This window comes from Alosa alosa, chromosome 15 (genome assembly GCF_017589495.1).
Source record: "Alosa alosa isolate M-15738 ecotype Scorff River chromosome 15, AALO_Geno_1.1, whole genome shotgun sequence".
In the NCBI taxonomy this organism is placed as follows: domain Eukaryota; kingdom Metazoa; phylum Chordata; class Actinopteri; order Clupeiformes; family Clupeidae; genus Alosa; species Alosa alosa.
In genome coordinates, this window is record NC_063203.1 from 4,917,415 (window position 1) to 4,941,429 (window position 24,015).

The 24,015-nt window shown below is 43.9% G+C and overlaps 3 protein-coding genes across 4 annotated transcripts; 2 read left to right on the top strand and 1 right to left on the bottom strand.

Annotated features, from left to right (window-relative positions):
• The first annotated feature begins 2,033 nt into the window (after window positions 1-2,033).
• On the top strand, window positions 2,034-5,861 carry LOC125307821 (extracellular calcium-sensing receptor-like). 2 transcript variants are annotated; one of them, XM_048263913.1, is made up of 7 exons: window positions 2,034-2,112; window positions 2,336-2,499; window positions 2,747-3,035; window positions 3,173-3,994; window positions 4,101-4,322; window positions 4,508-4,631; window positions 4,924-5,861. In XM_048263913.1, exons 3-7 carry the CDS (start codon window positions 2,772-2,774, stop codon window positions 5,823-5,825), a joined length of 2,334 nt encoding a protein of 777 aa, XP_048119870.1. In that variant the 5' UTR covers window positions 2,034-2,112; window positions 2,336-2,499; window positions 2,747-2,771; the 3' UTR covers window positions 5,826-5,861. The 2 variants fall into 2 exon arrangements, with proteins under 2 accessions (XP_048119870.1, XP_048119869.1); XM_048263912.1 differs by having other exon boundaries at window positions 2,041-2,499.
• A 1,593-nt stretch (window positions 5,862-7,454) lies between these two features.
• On the top strand, window positions 7,455-11,019 carry LOC125307822 (extracellular calcium-sensing receptor). The gene is made up of 6 exons (XM_048263914.1): window positions 7,455-7,531; window positions 7,718-8,006; window positions 8,259-9,071; window positions 9,321-9,551; window positions 9,712-9,835; window positions 10,112-11,019. Exons 1-6 carry the CDS (start codon window positions 7,455-7,457, stop codon window positions 11,017-11,019), a joined length of 2,442 nt encoding a protein of 813 aa, XP_048119871.1.
• A 3,330-nt stretch (window positions 11,020-14,349) lies between these two features.
• On the bottom strand, window positions 14,350-19,972 carry LOC125307823 (extracellular calcium-sensing receptor-like). The gene is made up of 6 exons (XM_048263915.1): window positions 19,903-19,972; window positions 19,458-19,749; window positions 18,374-19,192; window positions 17,915-18,145; window positions 15,508-15,631; window positions 14,350-15,385 (listed from the first exon to the last, which is right to left on the bottom strand). The coding sequence occupies exons 2-6, from the start codon at window positions 19,713-19,715 to the stop codon at window positions 14,487-14,489; spliced, it is 2,331 nt and encodes a 776-aa protein (XP_048119872.1). The 5' UTR covers window positions 19,716-19,749; window positions 19,903-19,972; the 3' UTR covers window positions 14,350-14,486.
• Window positions 19,973-24,015: the final 4,043 nt, after the last annotated feature.

The window sequence follows — 24,015 nt, forward strand, 5'->3', positions numbered from 1 at the left end:
ATTATGCCCCCAAACTATGGAACACCCTGCCTCTGTACATCAAGCAGGCGAGTTCAGTAAATATTTTTAAAAAAGATCTGAAAACATACCTGTACAGGAAAGCTTTTAGTTAACTCATCTTATCCTGTAGACTACTTTTTCAGATTATTCTACATCTGCTGCTATTGGAGGGCGCAGCCAGCCAGAAGCAGATGGGCTCCCCCTATTAAGTCAGGTTCTGCTCAAGGTTTCTTCCTGGAATATGGGAGTTTTTCCTTGCCACAGTTGCCATATGGCGTGCTTGTGGGGGGTAAGAGGGTTAAGGCTGCCAGTCTTATGACGTCATTTTCTATATTTTTGAGTGGATCATAAACAGCCCCAGCAATGAAGAAAAGTGATTGATAATGACTGACTGACTATTATTGTGTTACATGCTTCAAATGTAAAGCACTTTGAGCTGCATTCTGTGTATGAAAGGTGCTATACAAATAAAGCTTATTATTATTATTATTATTATTATTATTATTATTAAATATCAAAATATGGAAGTGCTAACATATCTTTTCTTTCTCCCTCAAGGTACTTTGCTTAAATTTCTCAGCCCTCAGGATCTTCCTAAGGATACCTCCACTGATGAAGATGGCCTAAAGGTTAATCTTATGTGTGTGTGTGTGTGTACTTGGATTTATGTTGGATTTTTAAATTGCTATACTTTTGAACAATGCATCCTTTTTCTGCATAAGATGGCAGTGTTTTATTTTCTCACTTTGTGAGAACTGAAAAATGTTAATGTGAGTGTGTGTGTGTGTGTGTTTAAGTATGTTGGATTTAGTTATTGTACACTTTTTTACATTTATATTGGATTTTATGGTACGGTGGTGTTTTTGCAAATGTTCAAATGTTCAAAATGTTCAAAACTAATGCACAGTATATATATGCAACTGCAGTATTTGCACTGTCAAAATTTTGTATTTATATAAACTGTGGGTGAACTTAAACTGTATGGCTATGCGGTGGTTCCTGTAGGCTTTGCCTGCAGTGGGGGGGTGGGCCCTTCATGTCCATTTTGCTTGGGGCCCCCAAATTCCTTGAAACGGCCCTGCGAGTGAGAGTGGGGTTGGTCATGGATATTCCCACGGGTGTTGTTCGGCCGTAGGCGCAGGCAACAACAGCCGTGGGAATATCCATGACCAATCCCACGATCACGAGTGCTATATTGCTTTTATACAACAATTCTACCACAAACTAAATAATCTGAAAACACCCCATTATTGTTTAAAAATGTTAATTTCGACATTGTTTTTACGCATCAAAAAATAGTTCCCTTTTCATTAGACAGCGTCTTGGTCGCTAGGTAATCAACATTACAGATCCCTCGTTACGGGTCTTTGTGGTTTACATGTCTTCTTGAAAGAAATGTTTGAAGTCGGGCTGAAATCACATTCATATCTAGGTTTGCTGCATGCATGTTACAAGGACACTGGGCCATGCCATTTAAGGGACATGGTACTGCAAAAAAACAGAAACATAGTCTACATTGCAGAACCACTCAACTTTATTAATTTATGGTGAATAAATGTAACACTACTGTGCACAGCCTGACGTGACGATGCTAGCACGTTAGCAGCGGTTAGCTAATTATGCTAACGTTAGTTATCTACAAGTCTCCTCCAAGTGACAATCATATTATACACAATGCTGAGAACAATTAGCATCCTCGTTTATCTTACTCACATTGAGTTGACTGTGTGGCTTAATCCACAGATGTGGTGAAGCACTGTTTCGTTATGGTTTGCTAAGGAGTAACCATAGACAGTACAAGATAGGGAGTAACCCATTGCTTGAAATAGTGGAGAGCTGGATGAGAACATTGTGTCAAATCTTCGCATTGTATCGCGGAGTGATTTATTATTAGCTGTGCAAAGTCTGAGTTGAAATGTCCAGGGATATTCCAACTCATGGAACATCTCTCGGCCAATCAGAAACAAATAAATAGTTCCATAGAACCCAATTGTTGTATAATTCATAATATTATTGCAAACATTCGACAGGTCTTTCCATTGGGTCAGGTCCCTTGAGACAGGATTGGGTCTCTATAAGGATGTCAAGCAGAGCGGTAACAGTCCTATAAAGGTGGCAATCAACAGCATCAAATAGATTTTTAGTAAGCCTGGACATGTGTGTTGTAGTGTGTATGTGTCTGTGTCTTTGTTAGCCTGGCCAATCGAATGCATTGTAAGATGCTGCATAAGTTGTGATTTTTCTTTGTGCATCAAAGAGAATGCTGTACGATGTGTTCGCGTGTGCTAGGCTGGTTATCATCGGTGGGCTCGTATGGTCACATGTGTCTCTGCAGCCCCAGCAAACGCAGGAGTGCCGTCCCATCGGAAACCCCTCAGAGCTACCGGTGCTGGTGAAGGAGGGAGCCGTGGTCCTGGGGGGTCTCTTCTCTCTGCACGACACGGTGCTGGAGTCAGTGGCGTCATTCACCTCACCACCAGCTCCAGCTCAGTGCTCTGGGTTGGTGGAATCCAACAAAAAAATCTTCTTCATATTTGTAACTGTTCTGTTCAGTGTAAAGTTCACCTGTGTAAAACACTTAAATGAAGCTGTGTTCTAAAATGTTAAAAGAATGTTTTGTTATGTAAAACATGAGGTGTGTCAAAGGTGTTTCAGAACAGATATGTCATTGTCTAGGCTTGTATTGCTTGTGCTTGTAATGCTCGTAATGCTTCATAATTTCTGCTGCCTGCATGGTTCATTTCAGGTTTAACTTCAGGACATTTAGATGGATGCAGACTATGATATTTGCAATAGAGGAGATCAACAAAAATCCAAACCTTTTGCCAAACACCACGCTAGGATACCAGATATATGACTCCTGCAGCACCCCTGTCCAAGCCCTGCGCACAGCCATGGCTGTGACGAGGGGCCATCCGGGGGAGGGGAGCGTGGGCACACAGTGCAGGGGAACAGTGCCTGTGGTGATTGGGGATGGTGGGTCCACGCTCTCTCTGGTAGTGGCCAGATTCCTTGGGGTTTTTCATGTTCCACAGGTATGACATCTTTGTTGAATTCAACAACACATCTTCAGTGGTGATCTATGCCTATTTTGCATGTTTTTTTTCTCTCTCTCTTTTCTCTTACTGTCTCGTCTTGTCTTATCTCCCTCTCATTTCTGTTCTCTCCACAGGTAAGCTATTTCTCCAGCTGTGCCTGTCTGAGTAACAAAGTTGAGTTCCCTGCTTTCTTGAGAACCATGCCGAGCGATGTTTTCCAAGTAGATGCCCTGGCTCAGTTAGTGAAGCACTTTGGCTGGACGTGGGTTGGAGTAGTTGCTGGCGACGATGCCTATGGGCGAGGGGGTGCCCAGATATTTTCTGACGAGGTGAAGAAACTTGGAGCTTGTGTGGCCCTCCATGAGATAATTCCTAAGAACCACGCCAAGACCCAGATGGCCCACATCGTGGAGCGGATCCGAACATCTGGTACTCGAGTGGTGCTGCTGTTCGCCGTTGAGCAAGATGCTGGAGCACTCCTCAGGGAGGCTCTGAGGCAGAACCTGACGGGCATCCAGTGGTTGGCCAGTGAGGCCTGGATCACCGCTGCCGTGCTCTCTACCCCACAGTTCCACTCCATCTTGCAGGGCTCCATGGGCTTTGCCATTCGCAAGGCTGATATCCCTGGACTCAAGTCCTTTCTGTTACGTATTAACCCCTCATTTGACCCCCAGGACCCATTTTTTCCAATATTCTGGGAAAACCTATTTGGGTGTTCACTACATCATGGAGACGATGTAGACACACCTGATAAACCACCATGCACAGGCTTGGAAGAGCTTGCAAGGACAGAAAACATTTATGTTGATGTTACTCAACTCAGAATCTCTTATAATGTCTATAAAGCAGTGTATACTATCGCTCATGCCCTGGAAACCATGGCCAAATGCGTGCCAGGCAAAGGGCTTCTTCATGAAGGGACATGTCCTAACATGTCCACAATACAGCCATGGCAGGTTAGATCACCATTCTCTGTAAATTGCTTCTTTTTTTTGTGCCCCCTTGTGACCCCTCTTCCTCTCATCCATTTGCTCTGCCACCTTCCTTTATTTTCTCTGTTAGCTCCTGGAGTACCTGAAACAGGTGGAGTTCATTAATGACTTTGGTGAGGAAATGAAATTTGATGAGAACGGTGACCCAGTGGCGATGTATGATTTGATCAACTGGCAGCTGAATGCAGATGGAGAGGTGGAATATGTCACAGTGGGGAAGTTTGATGAAACCACACAGAACAAACTAGAGATTGATGAAGAAGCCATACTCTGGACAGGGAAGACCAAAGACGTGAGTCTCGCATGTGTTTCAGTGTTCTCCCATATAATTCACTGTTTTTGATTCTGTTTCATTCAAAGTTTTTTTTGTTATTGTGTACAGCATTCAGTTTTCATTCTGTATAGCCATGTGCATTAGGGATGGAGGATCTGACCGACTCTTTCACTGGTGTAGCGTGTCCCCTTTCTGCTCCCCAGGTCCCTCTCTCGGTGTGCAGTAAAGGCTGTCCCCCAGGCACTAGGAAAGCCATCAAACCCAATTTCCCTGTGTGCTGTTTTGACTGTATTTTGTGTGCAGCTGGGGAGATTAGCAATCAGACAGGTGAGTGAGACACTGCTGCAGACACTTTATTCAGGTGACAGACTGTGTATCCTGTTTTGGAACTCTAAATGATTGACAAACATTTACAGAACTAGCACCTCAAAAAACCCTGGATTCTTTCTGAGCACATGTTAAATAGCTGAAACAGTGCTGTAAATGTATTCTGTTGTACACAGTGAATGTGTTGAAATTACTTTACATAGTCCATACCTTTTAAGAGGCATGAATTATATATAATATATAATATATTGATTGTCAATTACATTTTGTCCTGCCACTTGTTTTGTTTTAGATGCCATAGAGTGTGAACAGTGTTTGCCTGAGTTCTGGTCCAATGCCAGGAGAGACACCTGTGTCCCCAAGCAGGTGGAGTTCCTATCATACACTGACACTATGGGCATCACTCTGATGGTAGTAGCACTTGTAGGCTTCTGCTGCACTCTCACAGTCATCCTGATTTTTGCCTGCAACCGTGGCACTCCCATTGTCAAAGCCAACAACTCCGAGCTCAGCTTCCTCATCCTGGTCTCTCTGGGCCTCTGTTTCCTCTGCGCCCTGCCCTTCATCGGAGAGCCCACCGCCTGGACCTGCATGCTGCGCCACACGGCCTTTGGCATCGCCTTCTCCCTCTGCATCTCCTCCATCCTCAGCAAGACGGTGGTGGTCCTCATGGCCTTCAGAGCCACGCTGCCCGGCAGCATGGTAATGAGGTGGTTCGGCCCCGTCCAGCAGAGGGTCATGATCTTTGCCGGGGCCACGGTGCAGGTGGTCATCTGTGGGGTCTGGCTGGCGGTAGCGCCTCCGACGCCAAGGACGCTCTCGAGCCGGGAAAGCCTGCGGCTCATCCTGCTGTGTGACGAGGGCTCGGCTCTGGCCTTCTCGCTGGTGCTGAGTTACATTGGACTGCTGGCCAGCTTCTGCCTCCTGCTGGCCTTCCTGGCCCGGAAGCTGCCGGGCACTTTCAACGAGGCCAAGCTCATCACCTTCAGCATGGTGATATTCTTCGCCGTGTGGGTGGCCTTTGTCCCGGCCTATGTCAGCTCTCCAGGGAAGTACACCACCGCCACAGAAGTCTTCGCCATCCTCGCCTCCAGCTACAGCCTCCTGGCTTGCCTGTTTTTCCCCAAGTGCTACATCATTTTGCTGAAACCAGAGAAGAACACTAGAAAGCACATGATGGCTAAGACTACATAGGACAATAGAGGACAAAAGATACTAAGATGTCACAGTTTAAGCATACAATGTAAATATATAAAAAAATATATGTAATAAATGTTTGTATGTTGTATTAAACTGAACAATGATTAATGATTGGTTATTAAATGATTACCAGTAGAATGTTAAAAGAATGTTCACTTGAGTACACCAGTACATCATGAGTACAGCAGTTTCTCACAAGTGGTGCTCATGCATTTTTGCCTTTTGTCCACAAAGCTGTGCTATTGCACAGCAGATTTTTACTAATACTAATTCAACAAAGCTCAACATGTTTCCAGTCTACTCCTAATGTATCAGCATGGCAGCATAGCCCACTCACATCCACCATATGCAGGACATCCATTTCAAATTAACTAGCATATCTATCCACATATGTGTTTTCATAAGTTTTGTATGGTTTGAAGGGATTTTCACCTGCAGATGTGTGCCTTCTTGGAGGTGTACAGTCTTATGATCTGTGAAAAATGCCCAGCTGGCTCTGATTAATGAATTCCCTGCTCTGATTAATGAATCCCCCAAATTGTTCCATTGGCCTCCCCTCTTGTTCCAAGTCATACACATGACCAGCTGTGACTGATTAGCCAGGGCTCATTAATTGTCGTTGTCTTCACCAGTCAGGGCAGGGAGAGACACAAGCTGCCCATGGTCCCCTCATGCGCAAGGGAACGTGATGGAAAACAGACCGGCCACAGGGACACGTGCCAAACTTGAAGCTAATGTCACTTAATGAAACGCTGCACTCAGTCCTGATTGCACCTCTCAATGGCTCACTCCTAAACACACACGTGAAACTGCATACTTCAGCACACCCTCCTCATCACCTAGGTATTATATTTACCCTGAGAACAGATGCACAATGTGGGATAATGAACATGAATACAATTGCTGACAGCTGCAGACAATATTCTGAAAACATAGCTGTTGTTTTGAATTTAATGAGCTGAAAATGCACAAATATGAATGCCAGTCTTGATAGCTCAGCAACTGGCGATAGATGAACCAACTTCTTGCCAAAATGATCACAATGGTCACAACACAACAATGTTGCTTGTACAACATCGTTATCTCAACAAAACCTCTTTCAATATGTAAATCATCTCCATTTTCTTTCATTTTTTATAAAGAGAAAAATGTTTATCCAGAAAGGCCCTGCTGTATACGGAAATACTAAATATTGTGAGTTTGTGACACGTGTTTGTGTGTGTGTGTGTGTGTATGCTATGTGAGTACCACATGTTTGCGAGTAAATGTGTATGTTGACAGCCTACGTATGGGTCAGTGTAAACTATGCACTTGTGTGTGTGAGGGGATCTGCGCATGTCTGTACGCATGATGCCTCTTCCTTCTCCCCCATTTCATTTCCCTGAAGATGAGAACCTCATTAATTCCCACCAATAAAGGCTCACTGAAGAGAGGCCAGTGTTCAGAGTAGGGGGCAGTCTGAAGGTCCAGAGGCCCTGTATGGAGATGGCTTTGCTCCCCCCTGCTGTCCTGCTCCTCAGCCTCCTCTGCCCCAGCCTGAGAGCAGCCAGTGGGGGATGCCAGCATTGGAAGGACCTCGACTCCACCGTGGTGCACAAGGATGGGCAGGTTGTCCTGGCCGGGATGTTCCCCATTCACTCCAAAGGAGTTGAACAAGAACTGACCTTCTCCAAAGAACCTGGCAAGAGGCGATGCCGGGGGTAACAGTGCTCATACGCTCCGAGAGCACATTTTGTAGTTAATCCATCATCTCGTAACACTGTTGTGATGATTTGTTGTCTTGTTCCCTCTCTCAACCTTTCTCTTCTCGTTTATTCCATTTCTGTCACTCTGGATTTGTTGTTGTTGTGCATGAAATTTTGAAATGACGAATGTCTTTCTGGCAGGTTTAATCTGCGGGTGTTCCGCTGGTCCCAGGCCATGGTGTACTTCATTGATGAGATCAATAGCAATCCCGCCTTGCTGCCCAACATTACACTGGGCTACAGGCTGTATGACACATGTGGAGTGGAGATGTTCTCTCTGAGGACAGCTCTGTCGGTAATCTCACAGCCCCTCAAGAGGAACGGAACAGGGGTGTGTGTGTCTCCCAGTGTCCCCCTCATAGTGGGAGATTCTGGATCCTCTCTGTCTATGGCCATCTCCAGGCTGCTCAATCTCTTCAAGGTTCCATTGGTGAGAGACAAACACAAATATGTGTGACATTTTTGTGTCCATGCAAAATGATAATATTACTTATGTAGAAATTGCCTCAAATAGGGTGTGATTTTTAAACGTAACTTGCTCTCTCTCTCTCTCTCTCTCTCTCTCTCTCTCTCTCTCTCTCTCTCTCTGTCTCACACTCTCTCTCTTGCTATTTGTTTCTTTGTCTCTTTCTCTGTCCTTGTTTCAATCTCTCTCAATCTTTATTCATCCTCTTTTCTTTAGGTGAGTTACTTTGCATCCTGTGCTTGCCTGAGTGACAAAAGCCAGTTTCCATACTTTTTCCGGACCATCCCAAGTGATGTGAACCAGGCGAGGGCCCTTGCCTATTTGGTCAAGCACTTCGGCTGGACCTGGGTGGGAACCATGGGGGCAGACGATGACTACGGGCGCATGGGCATCGATATGTTCACGGCCGAAGTAACTCGTCTGGGCGTGTGTGTGGCGTACCGCATCACCATCCCCAAGCTCCCCTCCCGACAGCAGCTGCAGGAGATTGTGGGAATCATCCGGGACTCCACAGCTCAAGTGGTGGTGGCCTTTGCCATCGAGGAGGACATTGAGCCTGTGGTGAAGGAGATGGTGTCCCAGAATGTGACGGGAAAGCAGTGGGTGGCCAGCGAGGCCTGGGTCACGTCCACTCTCATCTCCACCCGGGAGAACTACCCCTCTCTCAGCGGCACCATCGGCTTTGCCATCCGCCGGGCAGAGATCCCGGGCCTGAAGCATTTCCTGCAGAACCTCAGACCTCTGGGCAGTCCCTACAACCCGTTTGTCCGGGAATTCTGGGAAACGCAGTTCCAGTGCTCCTTCAACACCACACTTCCCGCTGCCTCTATGGCTGACCCCGTGCCTTACACTAAGACCTGCACGGGCAGGGAGAGTGTACAGGACACAGACAGCATTTACAACGACGTGTCTCAGCTCAGAGTCACGTATAATATGCACAAGGCCGTGTATGCTGTGGCACATGCTCTGCACAACTTACTGACTGACCACAACTCATCCATCTCAATCCATAGTCTCCATCCATGGCAGGTGGGAGATGTACAACTGGACTTTTATGTGCTATGCAAATATGTGTTATTCATGATGATTATGTTTGTGATTTTACTATAAGTGTGTGTTAATTGCCTTATTAAGCATTATAGATTCTGCTCTAAGACTGTAAAGCTACTCTTAACGCAGGAATGTGTTTTACCTGTTTGTTTCCTGCATGTATGAAGTTGCATATATGTGTTCTGTTCTGTATTCCTTATGGCATTATTTGCCATTATTTCCCCCCAGGTGGTTCAGTACTTGCGTACGGTGAACTACACAAACCTCTTTGGTGACACGGTGCATTTTGATGAGAACGGAGACCCTGCGGGTGCGTATGACATTGTGAACTGGCAGACAGGCTCCCCTGGTGGGCCTGTGGAGTATGTGACCGTCGGCAGATTTGACTCTAGTCTACCTCCCACACAGCAGCTGCTGCTGAACTCCGACGGCATCATCTGGTATGGGGGAACCAGAGAGGTGAGTAGCAGCAGCAACACATCGTGCTGTATGAACAGTTTGCTTCATGAACAGTGTTCTGTGTTGTGCTTTAAAATGTAATGTTATTAATGTGCTATATTACCTCTCCTTTGTTCTTCTTTCATGCAACACTTAATATGTCTGGTGTTATTATGCATAGGTCCCCAAGTCCGTTTGCTCTGCCAGTTGTCAACATGGCTTCAGAAAGGCCACGAGGGAAGGCCTCCCTGTGTGCTGTTATGACTGTGTTCCGTGTGCAGAGGGCACCATAACAAATGAAACAGGTAAGGACAGAAATCACTCAAGCAACAGGACAATTCCTCCTTGCCTGAGCAAAAACATAAACACACGTGCATGCACACACACACACACACACACACACACACACACACACACACACACACACACACACACACAATCATTTGTGAATAATTTTTGAAAATAATAATTTAGTGACTTGTAAGCCTATATTAGTCTCATTTCAGTGTTTTTTCCATTCAGTTTTTCATTTCATTCAGTGTTTATCATTGTTCACGTAAAGTAAGACCCTTTGACTGTAGACCAGCCTGAATGCACTCCCTGTCCTGCTGACTTCTGGTCCAACGCCCTGAGAGACGCCTGCGTGCACAAGCAGATTGAGTTCCTGTCCTACACCGAGGCCTTCGGCATGGCTCTGGCAGCCACGGCCATCCTGGGCGCCACGTTCACGCTGGCGGTGGCGGCCGTCTTCCTGCGCCACCACAACACGCCCATCGTCCGCGCCAACAACTCGGAGCTGAGCTTCCTGCTGCTGCTCTCGTTGGGCCTGTGCTTCCTGTGCACGCTCACCTTCCTCGGCCGACCCTCGCCCTGGGCCTGCCCGCTGCGCCGGACCTCCTTCGGCCTGAGCTTCGCACTCTGCCTCTCCTGCCTGCTCTGCAAGACCCTCGTGGTGCTCATGGCCTTCCGGGCCACGCTGCCCGGTGACAACTCGGCCCGCTGGTTCCGGCGTCCGCAGCAGCGCCTGAGCGTGCTCCTCTGCTCCTCGCTGCAGGTGGTCCTCTGTGCCGTGTGGCTGGTCAGAGCACCGCCGTATCCCATCAGGAACACGTGGCTGTACCGAGACAGGATCATCCTGGAGTGTCACATGGGCTCGGTGGCGCTGTTCTGCTGTGTGCTGGGCTACATTGGCTGCCTCGCTGCTTTTTGTTTCATTCTGGCTTTTCTGGCTCGTAAACTACCTGATAACTTTAATGAAGCCAAATTCATCACATTCAGTATGCTGATATTCTGTGCAGTCTGGATCACTTTTATTCCTGCTTATGTCAGCTCTCCAGGGAAGTTTACTGTAGCTGTGGAGATATTTGCTATTTTGGCATCTAGTTTTGGTGTTCTTTTATGTATATTTGTCCCTAAATGTTACATAATCATATTTCTGCCAGAACATAACACAAAGAAGTTCATCATGTCACAAAAAGGAGGTCGATGAGATATTCATTTCCATAAAATATGCATAAATGGTTGAAAAGCTGGAAATAGCTAAACGTTATTTTATGTTTCAGTCCTGCCCATGTGTAATGTTAAGTATCTGTCTTCTTTGAAAGACAGTAAGGAGTAGTAGAGTGGTGCAAGAGTGTAATGTGTATTTATCTGTTCTGAAGTGTGTGTGCACTCTGACCACCAGAGGGCGCAGAAGTTCTAGTGAATTCTATTACAGTTTTTTACAACTGTTTACACACGTTTTCAAAACTCTGTGTCTATTTTTCAAAACTCCACACACAAAACCAACAATTGCTCACACAAAATGCAAAATGCCTCAAATCTCCAGCAAAATGACACACAACGTTCAAAATGTCATAAACACATCTTTAAATCAAACATTCGCCTCACATTACAAACACTTTTGTCATAATATGACATTTTGGAAACATCATGTACACACTGTTGCTCAAAACCGCTCTTCTGTCTTTCATAGGCTTTATGTATTTCCATACAAGAATGAAAGTTATGGTATCTACAGAGAGAAGTTGAAATACACAGTAAAAATGCAAGCAATATTGAAACCAACAAGGTATTTTACAGCCAACAAGAACAAAGCAAAGCAAAATAGACCACCAGATGAGGCAATGACCACCAGATGTTCATGGAGTTCTGAAAAAGCTGATTTTGCCTATGGAAATGACTGACTACTATCAAATTACTTTGGATGGTTACATTTTTCCAAAGAAAAAAGTGTGTGTGTGTGTGTGTGTGTGTGTGTGTGTTTGTCTGTATGTGTGTGTGTGTGTGTGGGGGGGGGGGTGTATGTATTCATAGGTCTATAGAAAAATGACACAAAAACACAAAAAAGACATAAATATAGTAAAAAAGACAAGTTTTACTGTACATAAAGTCGACTTTTTGTAGAACATTCCTTTCAAAGTATCTGCATTGGTTCTAAAATCCTCTAGGGCCAGATTGAAAGGGTCCATACCTACATATAGAGTATCTATTTATAGGCCTATACTAAGACAATGACTGGATGGTGTTCCGTAAAGTAATGAGTATTTACACATGTGAAGAGAGAGAGTGAAGCACTGGTGATTTAGTGTGGCATTTTGATGGGTTGTGTTTGAAAAATGAAATCAAGTTACTTCCTGTTCGATTTTTGTGTGTTAAGTAGAAAATTGTGTGGGGTTTTGCAAAATGTGTTTTAGTCAATTAAAAACTGAGTCAAACACTGAAAATTAGTTTGGTTTTGCAGATTTGGTGTGGGGTTATGATGTTTGGAAGACATGATTAGAAAATTGTGTGACAAGCAAAGATTTATTGTGTAAGCATTTGAAAAAAGTGTAAACAACATTCTCACAAGACACTTGGAGGATGTGCACTGAGTGACCCATGGACAAGTCCTGTAAAGAGTCAACAAATGGCTCGTTTGTTTGATAAAGAAAAGTCTATTATACTTGTGGATCTGCATTTGGTCAAAGTACATCCACCAGAAGTGTTTTCCTTTGTGTGTTTCCAAAAGCTGTCCTAAGTTGCTAGTGCAAGCACTTAAAGACGATTTAGCTGAAAAAGGAAAGATTCTAATAAGAAGAATTTAAAATATTAATGTATGAAAGTGTAAGGAGATTTGTGTTTCTGAGAAATGACTTGTAAGAATGATTTATTATGATTTTATAGGCCATTTTCCTCCTCTCTAATGTAATTGTAGAATATTCCCTCTTAGTACAAAGAAAATATGATAATTGTGAGCCAAATTGGCTCCACAAGGAACGCTAATTTGGCTATTACCTCAGCCAACTTGTGAACCGCTGCATGAAAATATGTACAAACAACACCAACGTAATACCACCAAATCTCCTTTGCCTTGTGTATGCTGGTTCATCAGGGACGCGTGTATGACATCTAAGACATTCACCCACTCCCCCGCCCCTCTCTCTATAAATCAGAGTGTTGTAATGCCAATGATGATGGCACACAATAATCAGCTGTCTGTCTCACTGTTCAAGCACAGAAGCACAGCCACATAATGTGTGTAAGCGCTGATCTGTCACAGTCTCGTATCCCCAGTGACGGTGGCAGTGATGGATGGCCTGTGAGTGCGGGCCTGCTTCGGGGGGACCGGCCCGGCGGAGGCGGAGCGGAGGCTGTTCCTACGGGCACGTCGGAGGAGAGGAGGGGGCCAGGCCGCTTGACAGCTCACACCTCCTGACGTGTTGGGAAAATGACTGCGGCTCAGAAAACAGCCCCAGGCTGTCTGCACAGCCCATGCCAGCTCTGCTAATGAGTTTTAATAACTCGTTCAGCATGTTCATCACACTCTAGACACCCTCTAAACTCCAACCCCTCCCACTAGACCTCACGTAGCAAAGGTGTGTGTGTGTGTGTTTGTGTGTAGGTGTGTAGAGACAGAGCAAAAATCTACTAGGATATGTTTATTGTCTATATTTATTGATGCTTGGTCTGTCAGTTAAGTATACTATTATTATTATCTAAAAAGTACAGGGACAAAAAATACTTTCAGAGTTAACCTGACTATGGTTGTTTATTTTCATAATTTCTGTTTTACTGTATATCATTATGTTAGGATAAAATGTGTGTTATGTCACAACTCCAGTTGTATTAAATCGAGCAAAGTCAAGAAACGCAGTTTGAGTATAGAATGGATTCATTCCTCTGCTGTTCTTGGAGGGGGCTGCTTTGCTGATCGCCACAGAACACTTGGTTTGTCTGTGTTGCGCCCTTCTGGCTCCCACCAGATACAGTGTCGCTCCAGGTGGCACAATGGGCTCATTGGGGGTCATCTCACTGGGCCTTTTGTCTGCTGGGGTTTATCTAGTGATGGCACTGAGGTCACACAAGATCGTGGACACTCATAATAACAAGCAGCTCCCTGAGGAAGGCCAGTCGACAGTGGACTGGCCAGATGATGACTGAGTGGAGGTGGAGTGTTGAAAGAGAGGTCTGTTTAGTGTGTGTGTGAGTGTGGTGTGTGATTAGAAGCCAGAACATTGCAGAGGAAGATAACTGGTTTAGTGTGTGGACAGGGTTCTCACGGTTGAAACATTGGTTTGCACATGAACACTTTTGTTCATTTGTTAGAGGGAAGAGTTACAGTTCTGGCAAAGAGAAATATTGTTTTTGTAACATGTGGCACCATTTGCGTGGTTGCAGAGAGAAAAATGGGGCAGTTGACATTCTCACAAATCATTATATTTTACTAAAGCATCACAAGTACAAGAAAGTCTGACAAACATAACCCAAAACAAATATATGTCACTATAACAGATGAATGAGATTTATGGTATGGAATTTAGCAGACACTTTTGTTCATAGTGACTTACAGAATTGAAAATTACAGAGAATTAACAGTAAACAGTTGTCAATTAAGCCTGCATTAGTCAGCATATTAGTAGACCATTTTGAAGAATGGCAAGAAGTAGAAAAAGTGCATTTTAACAGAGCGTATCGTCATTTGGCCATCATGCTTTTCTTGGTATTTTTATGTGGTTGGAACAGAATGATGTAACATTTTGGTGCAAAAATGCATAAAAGCAGCCCATAGCTGGAGGCCAGGATGGCAAAAATTTCCACAGCAACGGTGTACTTTCCTGGTGAGCTCACATAGGCTGGGACAAATGCTATCCACACAGCGCAAAATATCAACATGCTGAAGGTGATGAACTTGGCCTCATTAAAATTGTCAGGGAGCCTCCTGGCAAAGAAAGCCAGTAGAAAACAGACAGTTGCCAGCAGACCGATGTAGCCCAGCAAAGCAGCAAACCCAGCCAGTGAGTGGGCTGCACACTCCAGGACCACCGTGGCACTGCGGATGGTGGCTTTGTTTTGCGAGGGCAGTGGAGGGTCCAGCGTAAGCCAGAGCACACACACCAGCACCTGGATCAAGGTGCACACACAGATCCCTATCCTCTGCTGTGCCGGCCCAAAGTAGCGCATCAGGTTACTGCCCGGTAGTGTGGCCCGGAAGGCTACAAGGACCACCACTGTCTTACTGAGGATGCATGAAATGCACACCACAAAAGTCACCCCGAAGAGGGTGTGTCTCAGCATGCAGGACCAGGCCAATGGCCGGCCGATGAAGGACATGGCGCACAGGAAGCAGAGGATGAGGGACAGCAGCAGGAGGAAGCTCAGCTCGGAGTTGTTGGCACGGACCAGGGGAGTGTCCCTGTGGAGGATGAAGGTCACAAGGACGGCAGATGTGAGTAGCGCTCCGGATATTGAAAGAGCCGTCAGAAAAATCCCCATTGGCTCCTGGAAGGAGAGGAACTCCTCTTGCTTTGGGATACATTCTGTCCTCAGGTTGTTGGACCAGAAGTGCTCTGGGCATCTTATGCATTCAGTTGCACCTTGATGGAATAGTAGATAAAAGACAACAAATACAACAATACATTGAATATTATGTGAGCAGTGTAATTCACAAACTTATGACAAAGTAAGAATGAATGTTTATGTGACAAAAGAATTGTACCCGTTTCATTACTGATTTCCCCATCTGGACATTGTACACAGTCGAAACAGCAGACTGGTCTTCCCTTTTGCAGAGCCTTCCTGGTTCCAGGAGTGCAAGGGGTGCTGCATACTGACACGGGTATCTGCAGAGGAACAGTCAAAGGCCCTGCTAGTGACTATATAAAATATGCTGCTCAAAAAAATTAGGGGAACACTTCAATCATACACTGAATCGGGACTCTGACACTGTTTGGTTCTGAGCACAAGTAAAACCTTTGAGGCGAGCGTTTTATTTTGCAAGAACTGTCAGACATTCTGTGAATGTAGTTTAAGAATGGAGAAAAGGGTGGAAGGTTTCAATAAATGTGTTTTTAACAATTGTGGAATGTGTATATTCATGAAGAAAAAATGGCCCTTTCAGGTTTCTGAATTTTTCATCATGTTGCTTTAGGTGATTCATGGGACAACTTTTTGAGCAATGTTGAGGGTAACCACATAACCGGTTCCATGTGTTCCTATTGGATGATCATGTTGCCTACTGATGATTCAAGTTCTCAAGAATAAGTTGCCTACAGTTTTTCTCGATCGTTTTGATACCTGTGTCAACTCTGACATCACATTCTCAAAACAGCTGTGTCTGAACAAAAGCACTCTGGACAAAATGACACATTTTGCTTGCAAAAGGCTGTTACTCTCTTAAAACACTTAAAACATGTAGCAAAAGCAAATCTTGCCTTCAAACACTACAACTTGTTGCCAATTCAAAAACACTCTTTAATCAATCATTACACACTGGGCAACAAAATGCAAAATCTAGTTCTCAAAATGAGCATTTTTGCTATGTCTGTTTCATTACTTTCTCATTTTTCTGGTATCAGAAAAAAAAAAAAACTGAAAAGACAAAATGTACTGAATAAAAAAACAAATTATTCATTCCTCCCAAGATGTAACTGTCATTGACATGTAAGACATACAGCAAACACCTAGCAAGATACTGTAAATGTCATTGAACTACAACTTTCATCGAAATAGACATACAGTAAAGACCTTTTGTACTGTTTTCTCCACCAAATAGGCAATACAATACCGGGGTTTCACACAGGTGTATCAGAAATTCAGACTTATGCAAGGAATCTATACCACCTGTGAAAAGATGTTTTCCTTTTATTTAGCATGGGAAAACCAATAGAGTTTGGGGCTTTTGAATGACACCTGTGTTAACTGTTTTGCAAAAGGGTGTGAGAAATGTGTAAACCCAATGAAAATGTGTGAACACATTCGCAAGAGATGACTTCTGCTGTGCAAAGAAAGTAGTCATGAAGACCAAGTGGGTTCTAGTTTACTTAAGCAGGTAAAAGCAATCGAGAAAAACTGTAATAAAAGCATAAATAAGTTGCCCAATATCAACGTGAACATGCCAGAAAAACAACACTTGCAGAAAATTCATGTTTCTGGCAAACAATTGCCACAAATTTGCAGCAAGGTCATATTTCCACAAGCAAATGAGGTTTCTGGTGCAAATGAGTTTTTGTAAGGGAATACTCAGGAACATTGCTCAGCAACATTGCCCAGAAAGGTGCCTTGTGTATATCAGCTTTGGAGGACACATACACATCACAGTCAAAGTTGTCCAAAGTTCTACCAAAAACAGACTAACTTTTAAGTGTGGGTGATCAAGTAACCACGTGGTTCAGTAAGTGGGTTGGTGTGAGAGAGGGAGTGTATGTGTGTGTGTGTGTGTGTGTGTGTGTGTGTGTGTGTGTGTGTGTGTGTGTGTGTGTGTGTGTGCGTGTGTGTGTGTTTGTGTGTGTGTGTGTGTGTGTGTGTGTGTGTGTGTGTGTGTGTGTGTGTGTGCGCATGGGTGTGTGTAACCTACACGTTACTCAGCACTGGATCTTCCTGAATCTCAATATTCTGATCCCAATGAGTCTGGGCAAGTTACTAAGTCAGCACCAGTCAGAGGCTATATTCATTTTTTTGCATTTTTATGGTGTATGGTTTAGCAAAAATATTTGGCAGTAATTTTACAATTTAACTACAAAAATACACACCTATAAAGTATTTTGATACAAAATACGAAGCCATTTTCTTCAACCTGATAAAATACAAATTACAAAATACTATGTTGTATTTGAAATATGTATTTCAAATACATGTATTATAAATACTGCCCATCCCTGTCTTATTTTTTGTGAAATAAATCCATATTTATTCCCTCAGGCATTCTTTGGACCGTTTTCTCTCCAGTGGGTTCTCGAGTATAAACATATTCATATCTTTCTAATGTAAACAGACTCTCCTGAGTACAACAGAGTCTCTTTTTGTTTTTTTCTAATTTCTCTGTATTTAACAGACAACATACGCTTGGTTAAATGGCTGCTTTGGCTGTTAAAACCCATTTTTGTACTCGTTAGCTGACATTTTACCTTGCTGGTCCATCCACCACCCCACACCACTTTGGAGAGGTTCAGCTGGAGTTTCTGACCCGGCCCTCGGCTGGAGTCATACTGCCCCACCTTCACAAACTCAGCTTTGCCTCGATCACCTATGTGCCAGTTGATGATGTCATATGAGGCAGAGGGGTCTCCATTCATATCAAAGTTTACAGTATCTCCCAGAGGTGTTGTAAAATTCACCTTCTTCAAGTAGTGAAGGAGCTCCAAATATGGATTAAAAACACATGGAGAGAGAGAAAGACAAACAACCATGCTCACAGGGGGGAGAGAGAGAGGGAGAGAGAGGTGCAAAGGGGAGGCAGAGAGAGAGAGAGAACATAATATTTTTCATTCACTGAGCAGCAGGCTACAATCCAAACGAAAGCAAAAATGGTCATATGACTGATGAGATGGCAGGAAAAAGTAATAAAATTAGAGTGCCTGCCCTACCTGTTTTGGTGTCATCTTTTTGACATTGGGACATGTCCCATTCTGAAATGGCCCCTGGCCTGGTGGGCAAGCGAGCATGTCCTGAATTGCATGGGCAACAGCATACACAGCCTTGTACACATTGTAGCTCACTCCCAGCTGAGTCACATCTGAGTATGAGTTGGCCTTCTTCTCCACGCTCTCTGTGCCTGTGCAACGGGGCCTGTTGTCTCCAGAGGAGGAGTTTCCCTCCAGCGAGCACTCAAACAGCGTCTCCCAGAACTCTCTCACAAACGGCTCAGTCCTCGACCCCGCCGGCTTGATGCTGGTGAGGAAAGAGCCCAAGCCTGGAATCTGGGCCTTTCTCAGAGCGAAGCCCAGTGTCCCCACCAACGAGGGCAGATTCTGAGGAGTTGAAATGTCAGGAGATGTAACCCAGCCCTCAGAGCCGATCCACTGCCTGTCACTGATGTTCTGCCTAACCACCTCCTCTAGAATGACTTGTGCATCATTGGTGATGGCAAAGATAACCACCACCCTCGCTGTGGACAGGCGAATGGTCTCCACGATGTGCCTTATCCTCTGGGGGTTGAGGCCTTTGGGGATGACTTGGCTGAACGCGACACATACGTTGGAGCCCTGCAGCTCCTTCAGGAGCAGCTGCACACCGTAGTGGCCGTAATCATCATCTCCGAACACGACCCCGATCCACGCCCAGCCCAGCAACTGCAGCAGATGGGCAAGCTCTTTGGCCTGGAAGGCATCACTGGGGACGGTGCGAAAGAAGTTTGGGTACTTCTGTCTGTCACTCAAGCATGCACAGGAGGCAAAGTAGCTGACCTAAAGAGGATAGATATAATCTAAAGAATAATGTACTGGAAATATTTCATTTTTAACTTGCATCTGCAATTACTTTCATTCTGTGCTTGTTGTAAATACACAACATATTTTTCCACTATGGATCAATAGCCTGTTAAAATAAAAGCAGCATAAAAACAACTGAAATATAATTGGTGAGTCCATTCATAGTTCCAGAGTAAAATATAATCTATAATTACAGTGAGCAGAGAGAATACACAGTTATCAGCATTGTGCCCTAACTCACCATAGGGATGTCAAAAATACCCAGAGTCCGGGCAACTGCAAGGGAGCCAGACGACCTGGCATCACCGATGATGATGGGCACCTGCGGGCTGCCAGTGCAGCTGGAACCCCAAACCGCAGCCTCCTGCCCCGTCATCATGGCCAGCGCAGCCCCGACTGTCGTCTGCTCCTGCAGGCAGGTGTCGAATGCCAGGTACCCCAGAGTGAGGTTTGGCAGCAAAATAGGGCTACTGTTTATCTCCTTAATGGTGAACACCATAGTCTGAAGCCAGCGATAGTGCCGTAAGATGAACCTGCAAAGAAAATCAAGACTTACAGTATTTTATATATAAAGATAGAGGTCAACCCTCTGCACAATTGCACATCAAAATATGCAAGGTTCAGAGTTTTATATAAATGTAGAATTTGATAGTAGAATACAGTTTGTTTTTTTCGCCTCTACTTACGTTTGACATGCAGCGTTGCTCACTTGGCCTTTGAACGTCAGATCAAGCTGAGGTGCCAAGACATTAACAGGAAACAGCCCCCCAATGATCACATCTCCGTCCTTGTAAAGACTATTAGACACAGTCTTCCACTGCAAATGACAGGCAGGCTCCTCACCACCCACCTGGCCCTGACCACAGAGGACCAACAGCAAGCAGAGACCAACACTTACACCCATCCCCTACAGTACACGTCACCTACAACAGAGAAAGACAAATGGCAAACGAAGGGCCTGACATCCCCTCACAGAGAGAGGCAAGAGAGAGGGAGAGCCTGCTTAAGAAGAGGCAAACTTGCCCAAAGCAAACAAGCCAAATCCCTTAGTGTGGGTGAATGAGTACACAGGAGCACAGGTACTGTAAGTGGGCTGGGTGGAGATAATTGATCAAAGCCCAGATGAACAAAAAAGAAACAAAACAAAAACACTCAGCTATTACTTTACCTCAATTCATGTGGGACACAGAGGTCTTGCTACAGTAGATATAGTATTTGATAGTATAATTCGGTTTTCTGTTGGTACTTCAAATATATAGCTATGTAAGATGTACAACATGTGAATTGCCTGTTTGTAGGCCTGCAGTGATGAGAGAGACCCTGTGAAATGCCCAATTTGACATGCATGGAGGGAAAAGTGTTTCATTTGCAATCCACAGGGAGTTGTGTTTAATTATAGCAAATGAGATAATTGTTGAGACTCTGGAGGCAATCATTCAATCACTTTGTTTTCCAGGAATTTTGAGGACCATTATTCCACCCACACTAACGACTCCACACATTTCACTTGCACAAAGACAAACGCACACACACACACACGCGCGCGCGCGCGCATGCGCGCGCACAACAACCACAACACACATACAAACAACTAGACTATCCCTTGCACCTTTTTGTCCTCATTATCACACCGTAAGCTCTGAGCACACAAACATGCAGGTGCAGTAGGAGAAGATGAAGGAGAAACGGAAGAGCGATGAAGTGAGGATGAGAGTCGGGCCGACTCAAGTTCCTCTAGCAGAGCCACTCCACACCACTCAGCCCTGATGAGAACCAGGGGTCAGTGCTCAGCTTGACCTCAGCCAATTACTGCCAGCCGTCCTCTCTACTGCACTCCACTCCTTTTCACAACAGTATTGTCCAGGCAGTTCATGGTCCTATGACAAAGCATGCAAAAGGTTTACAGTAAAATCCAAATGTCATTTTTTCAGTTGTTTATAAATACTGAAAAATGATATATATATGTTTACCACTGTTGTAACACTTAAAAATATTTTTAATAATTTAATCAGATATACTTTGAGGTATATTGTATCTATTGCTAAAAAGTCAGTAAATTATAAAAAAAATAGATAAGCCTTGAATGCAATAAAATACATTTGTTTACATTCTCTGTATTACACTAATGTATTCCTTGTGTGAATTATTATTGGATTGTAGTCTACATCTATTGCCTACATATATTGCATAGCAATAAAATTACCTTCATATTTACCCCCTTTCCTCTTCAAATCTTAGAAACAATTAAATTAACTTCATAACATAAAGATTTATGATCTGATCTGGTCGAATGTATTGCATCCTCATCGTAGAACAGATTTTATTGTTGATTATTTTTTTAACATGTGATTCATATGTTAAGATGAATGTATTTGAGGTTATATGTTTGTAGTTTTATTGCAAATAATTTATAAAACACTACCAAAATGTTAACTTTACAAAAATGATAACAGCACAGCTGCATGTATTATCTGTTTGTGTGTGTGTGTGTGTGTGTGTGTGTGTGTGTGTGTGTGTGTGTGTGTGTGTGTGTGTGTGTGTCACATTTATCCAGCTTGTGGGGAATTGTGCTTCTTTGTGATGCCCTAATCCTACTGGCTGTGCTTGTGGGGGCAGCATGTCATGTCACCTGGCAGGCAGAGTGGGCCCTCACTGAAGTCCTCATTCCCTTTTCTCCTATGTGCACAAGTCCTTGAAGTCTACTTTTGTTCACAGGGTGTCAGGCGCACAAGCAGACAGTGCTGGGGGGCAAGGAGAATTGATATCCATGTGTCGTGTAGAATATCAATTCAGAATGGACTTGAACAATGATACCTTGAACAGTGATTATGATAAGATGTTTGTCTTCTTTCCTCAGAAATTCTGCTCTGCTATGTTACATGTAAATGACATGCAGTGTTTGGACAAAAAAGACATGTTTTGGATCAGGATGTATGAAAGCTAGAAAAGGATACATTGCAATAATTAGATATTTTGTATTGGTTTAAAGACCCCAGATCTAAGGCAACATGAATAACTAGTCTGTCATACCAGTGAAGGAAACAATGTTTATTATTACTACAATAGTTACTATAATCCAGAGACCTTGAGCATCAGACAGGGTATGTTGACTTTCTGAAAACATTAGATTTGGCTTGAGGAAATAAAACAAAAGCATACTGTCTGAATAGTTAAGTCTAAAGCCAGTTGTTAGTTACAGTATGTTAATCACTTTAATTACATTGCTCTTGGTCACTTCACTTTCTCTCAGTGTTGTGTAATACTCTTGACTGTATTATGGATGGGGGTCAACATTTAATTGCACCTTTTTGGTAAGTCTGTTTTGTACAAGTACTGATTGGCTGCTTGCATGTGACTGGTGGCTGGTGGCTGATGACGGATGATGGTGGTCTGGAGGTATGGAGAAAAGTGTTCTCTCTCTCCCTCCCTTCACCACTCTTTATTTCTTCATCCAGTCTGAAGAGGAAGCATTTAATCTGACTGCTCGTTCCCTCCCTCTTGTCCTCGACCAGAATAGGGGTGTTAAAGAGGCCGTTTGTCAGCAGGAGCCCAAGTGCCAGTGAGAATTTCTCCAAACACCAGGCTGTCTCGTGGTGGGATGAAATGGCCATGTTAATGGTGGAGGTTCTGCCTCAAATTCCCAAGCTGCTCTCCCCCGATACATCTATTGATTGAGATACTGTAGAAAGAGGTCATGCTAAATTGTTTGATGACTTATTCAGTAACATGCCTCATTCCAAATCACTGAACCTTGCCTAATCATAAACATGTGAACAGTCTCATTTGTGGTAATGGACCTCCAAAAGAGCTTTACATTCCTTGAACAATGAAAATGACTGGAAATAGAACTGCTAAGTTCAGTGCCTGTTAATCAGAACTGCACTGACTCTATCTACACCCTCTGCATAAAGTCTGTACACGCTCTGCATAACGTTTTCTTCTTTCCAAAGACATTTCATTTAAGTTTAAATCAGGACTCTGTGATGGCCAATTCATCTCTGAAACTGAGTCCTCATCCTCTCTGAACCACTCTTTCAGAATTTCAGGCAGATGACTCCTGGTGTTGTCATCATGGGAAATGCCCATAGGGGAAGCAAAGGGTGGAGGGAAGACAAGGTTGAAGCAACACCAGATCATAACACTGCTTGTTATGATGTGAAACGGTTACTGCGCAGAAGAGAAGTGTTTCAACACACACAATACGACATATTCAGTCATTGGTCTACAGTGACATTATGTGGCTATCAAACCTGGATGTACTGAATGTTTTTTTTTTTTTGCCCGACTGCACAAGCATATTCCAGGAAGACAATTTTAAGATTTACTTGGCTAAAATGATGGAAAAGTGGTTCCGAGAACATTAGGAATAATTTTCACACATAAATTGGCCACCAAAACCGCTGAAAGTCTTTGCAATGTGCCAAAGAAGCCTTTATGCAGTGGTTCCACTTTCCTGACGTCCATACAATATCTTGGCAGAAAATGAATGCAAGTTTGAATGAAAATTAATATTGTGAGGTTCTCAAAATGGGGGAAATGGGAGCTGTGATCAAAACTAAAGGTGGTACAATGAAATATTAGAGTATGCAACGTTTCTTTTGGCCAGGCAAGTGATAGTATCAGACTTTTTTTTTTCAATCCTAATGTATAAGTCGAGGGTGGAAGAGGGCAAGATCCAATGCAGACAAAATACAAAGGCAATATTCCATAGGGTGCATCTGTTGGCTGAAGAACACATTCACTCAGATTTAATGAGGTATAGGCTAGCTGAAATACCCCCCCCCCCAATAGTTTCTTTT

What these genes read in the sequence shown, in the direction of transcription:
- LOC125307821 (XM_048263912.1), top strand. Translation starts at nt 2,261, where the DNA reads ATGCTGTACGATGTGTTCGCGTGTGCTAGGCTGGTTATCATCGGTGGG. An exon ending in GGGTTTTTCATGTTCCACAG is followed by an intron (nt 3,036 to 3,172) that starts GTATGACATCTT and finishes TTCTCTCCACAG; the next exon opens with GTAAGCTATTTCTCCAGCTG. An exon ending in GGAGATTAGCAATCAGACAG is followed by an intron (nt 4,632 to 4,923) that starts GTGAGTGAGACA and finishes GTTTTGTTTTAG; the next exon opens with ATGCCATAGAGTGTGAACAG.
- LOC125307822 (XM_048263914.1), top strand. Translation starts at nt 7,455, where the DNA reads ATGTTCCCCATTCACTCCAAAGGAGTTGAACAAGAACTGACCTTCTCC. An exon ending in GGCAAGAGGCGATGCCGGGG is followed by an intron (nt 7,532 to 7,717) that starts GTAACAGTGCTC and finishes TCTTTCTGGCAG; the next exon opens with GTTTAATCTGCGGGTGTTCC. An exon ending in GGTATGGGGGAACCAGAGAG is followed by an intron (nt 9,552 to 9,711) that starts GTGAGTAGCAGC and finishes TATTATGCATAG; the next exon opens with GTCCCCAAGTCCGTTTGCTC.
- LOC125307823 (XM_048263915.1), bottom strand. Translation starts at nt 19,715, where the DNA reads ATGGTGTTCACCATTAAGGAGATAAACAGTAGCCCTATTTTGCTGCCA. An exon ending in AAAAGATGACACCAAAACAG is followed by an intron (nt 18,146 to 18,373) that starts GTAGGGCAGGCA and finishes CCATATTTGGAG; the next exon opens with CTCCTTCACTACTTGAAGAA. An exon ending in GGAAATCAGTAATGAAACGG is followed by an intron (nt 15,386 to 15,507) that starts GTACAATTCTTT and finishes TATTCCATCAAG; the next exon opens with GTGCAACTGAATGCATAAGA.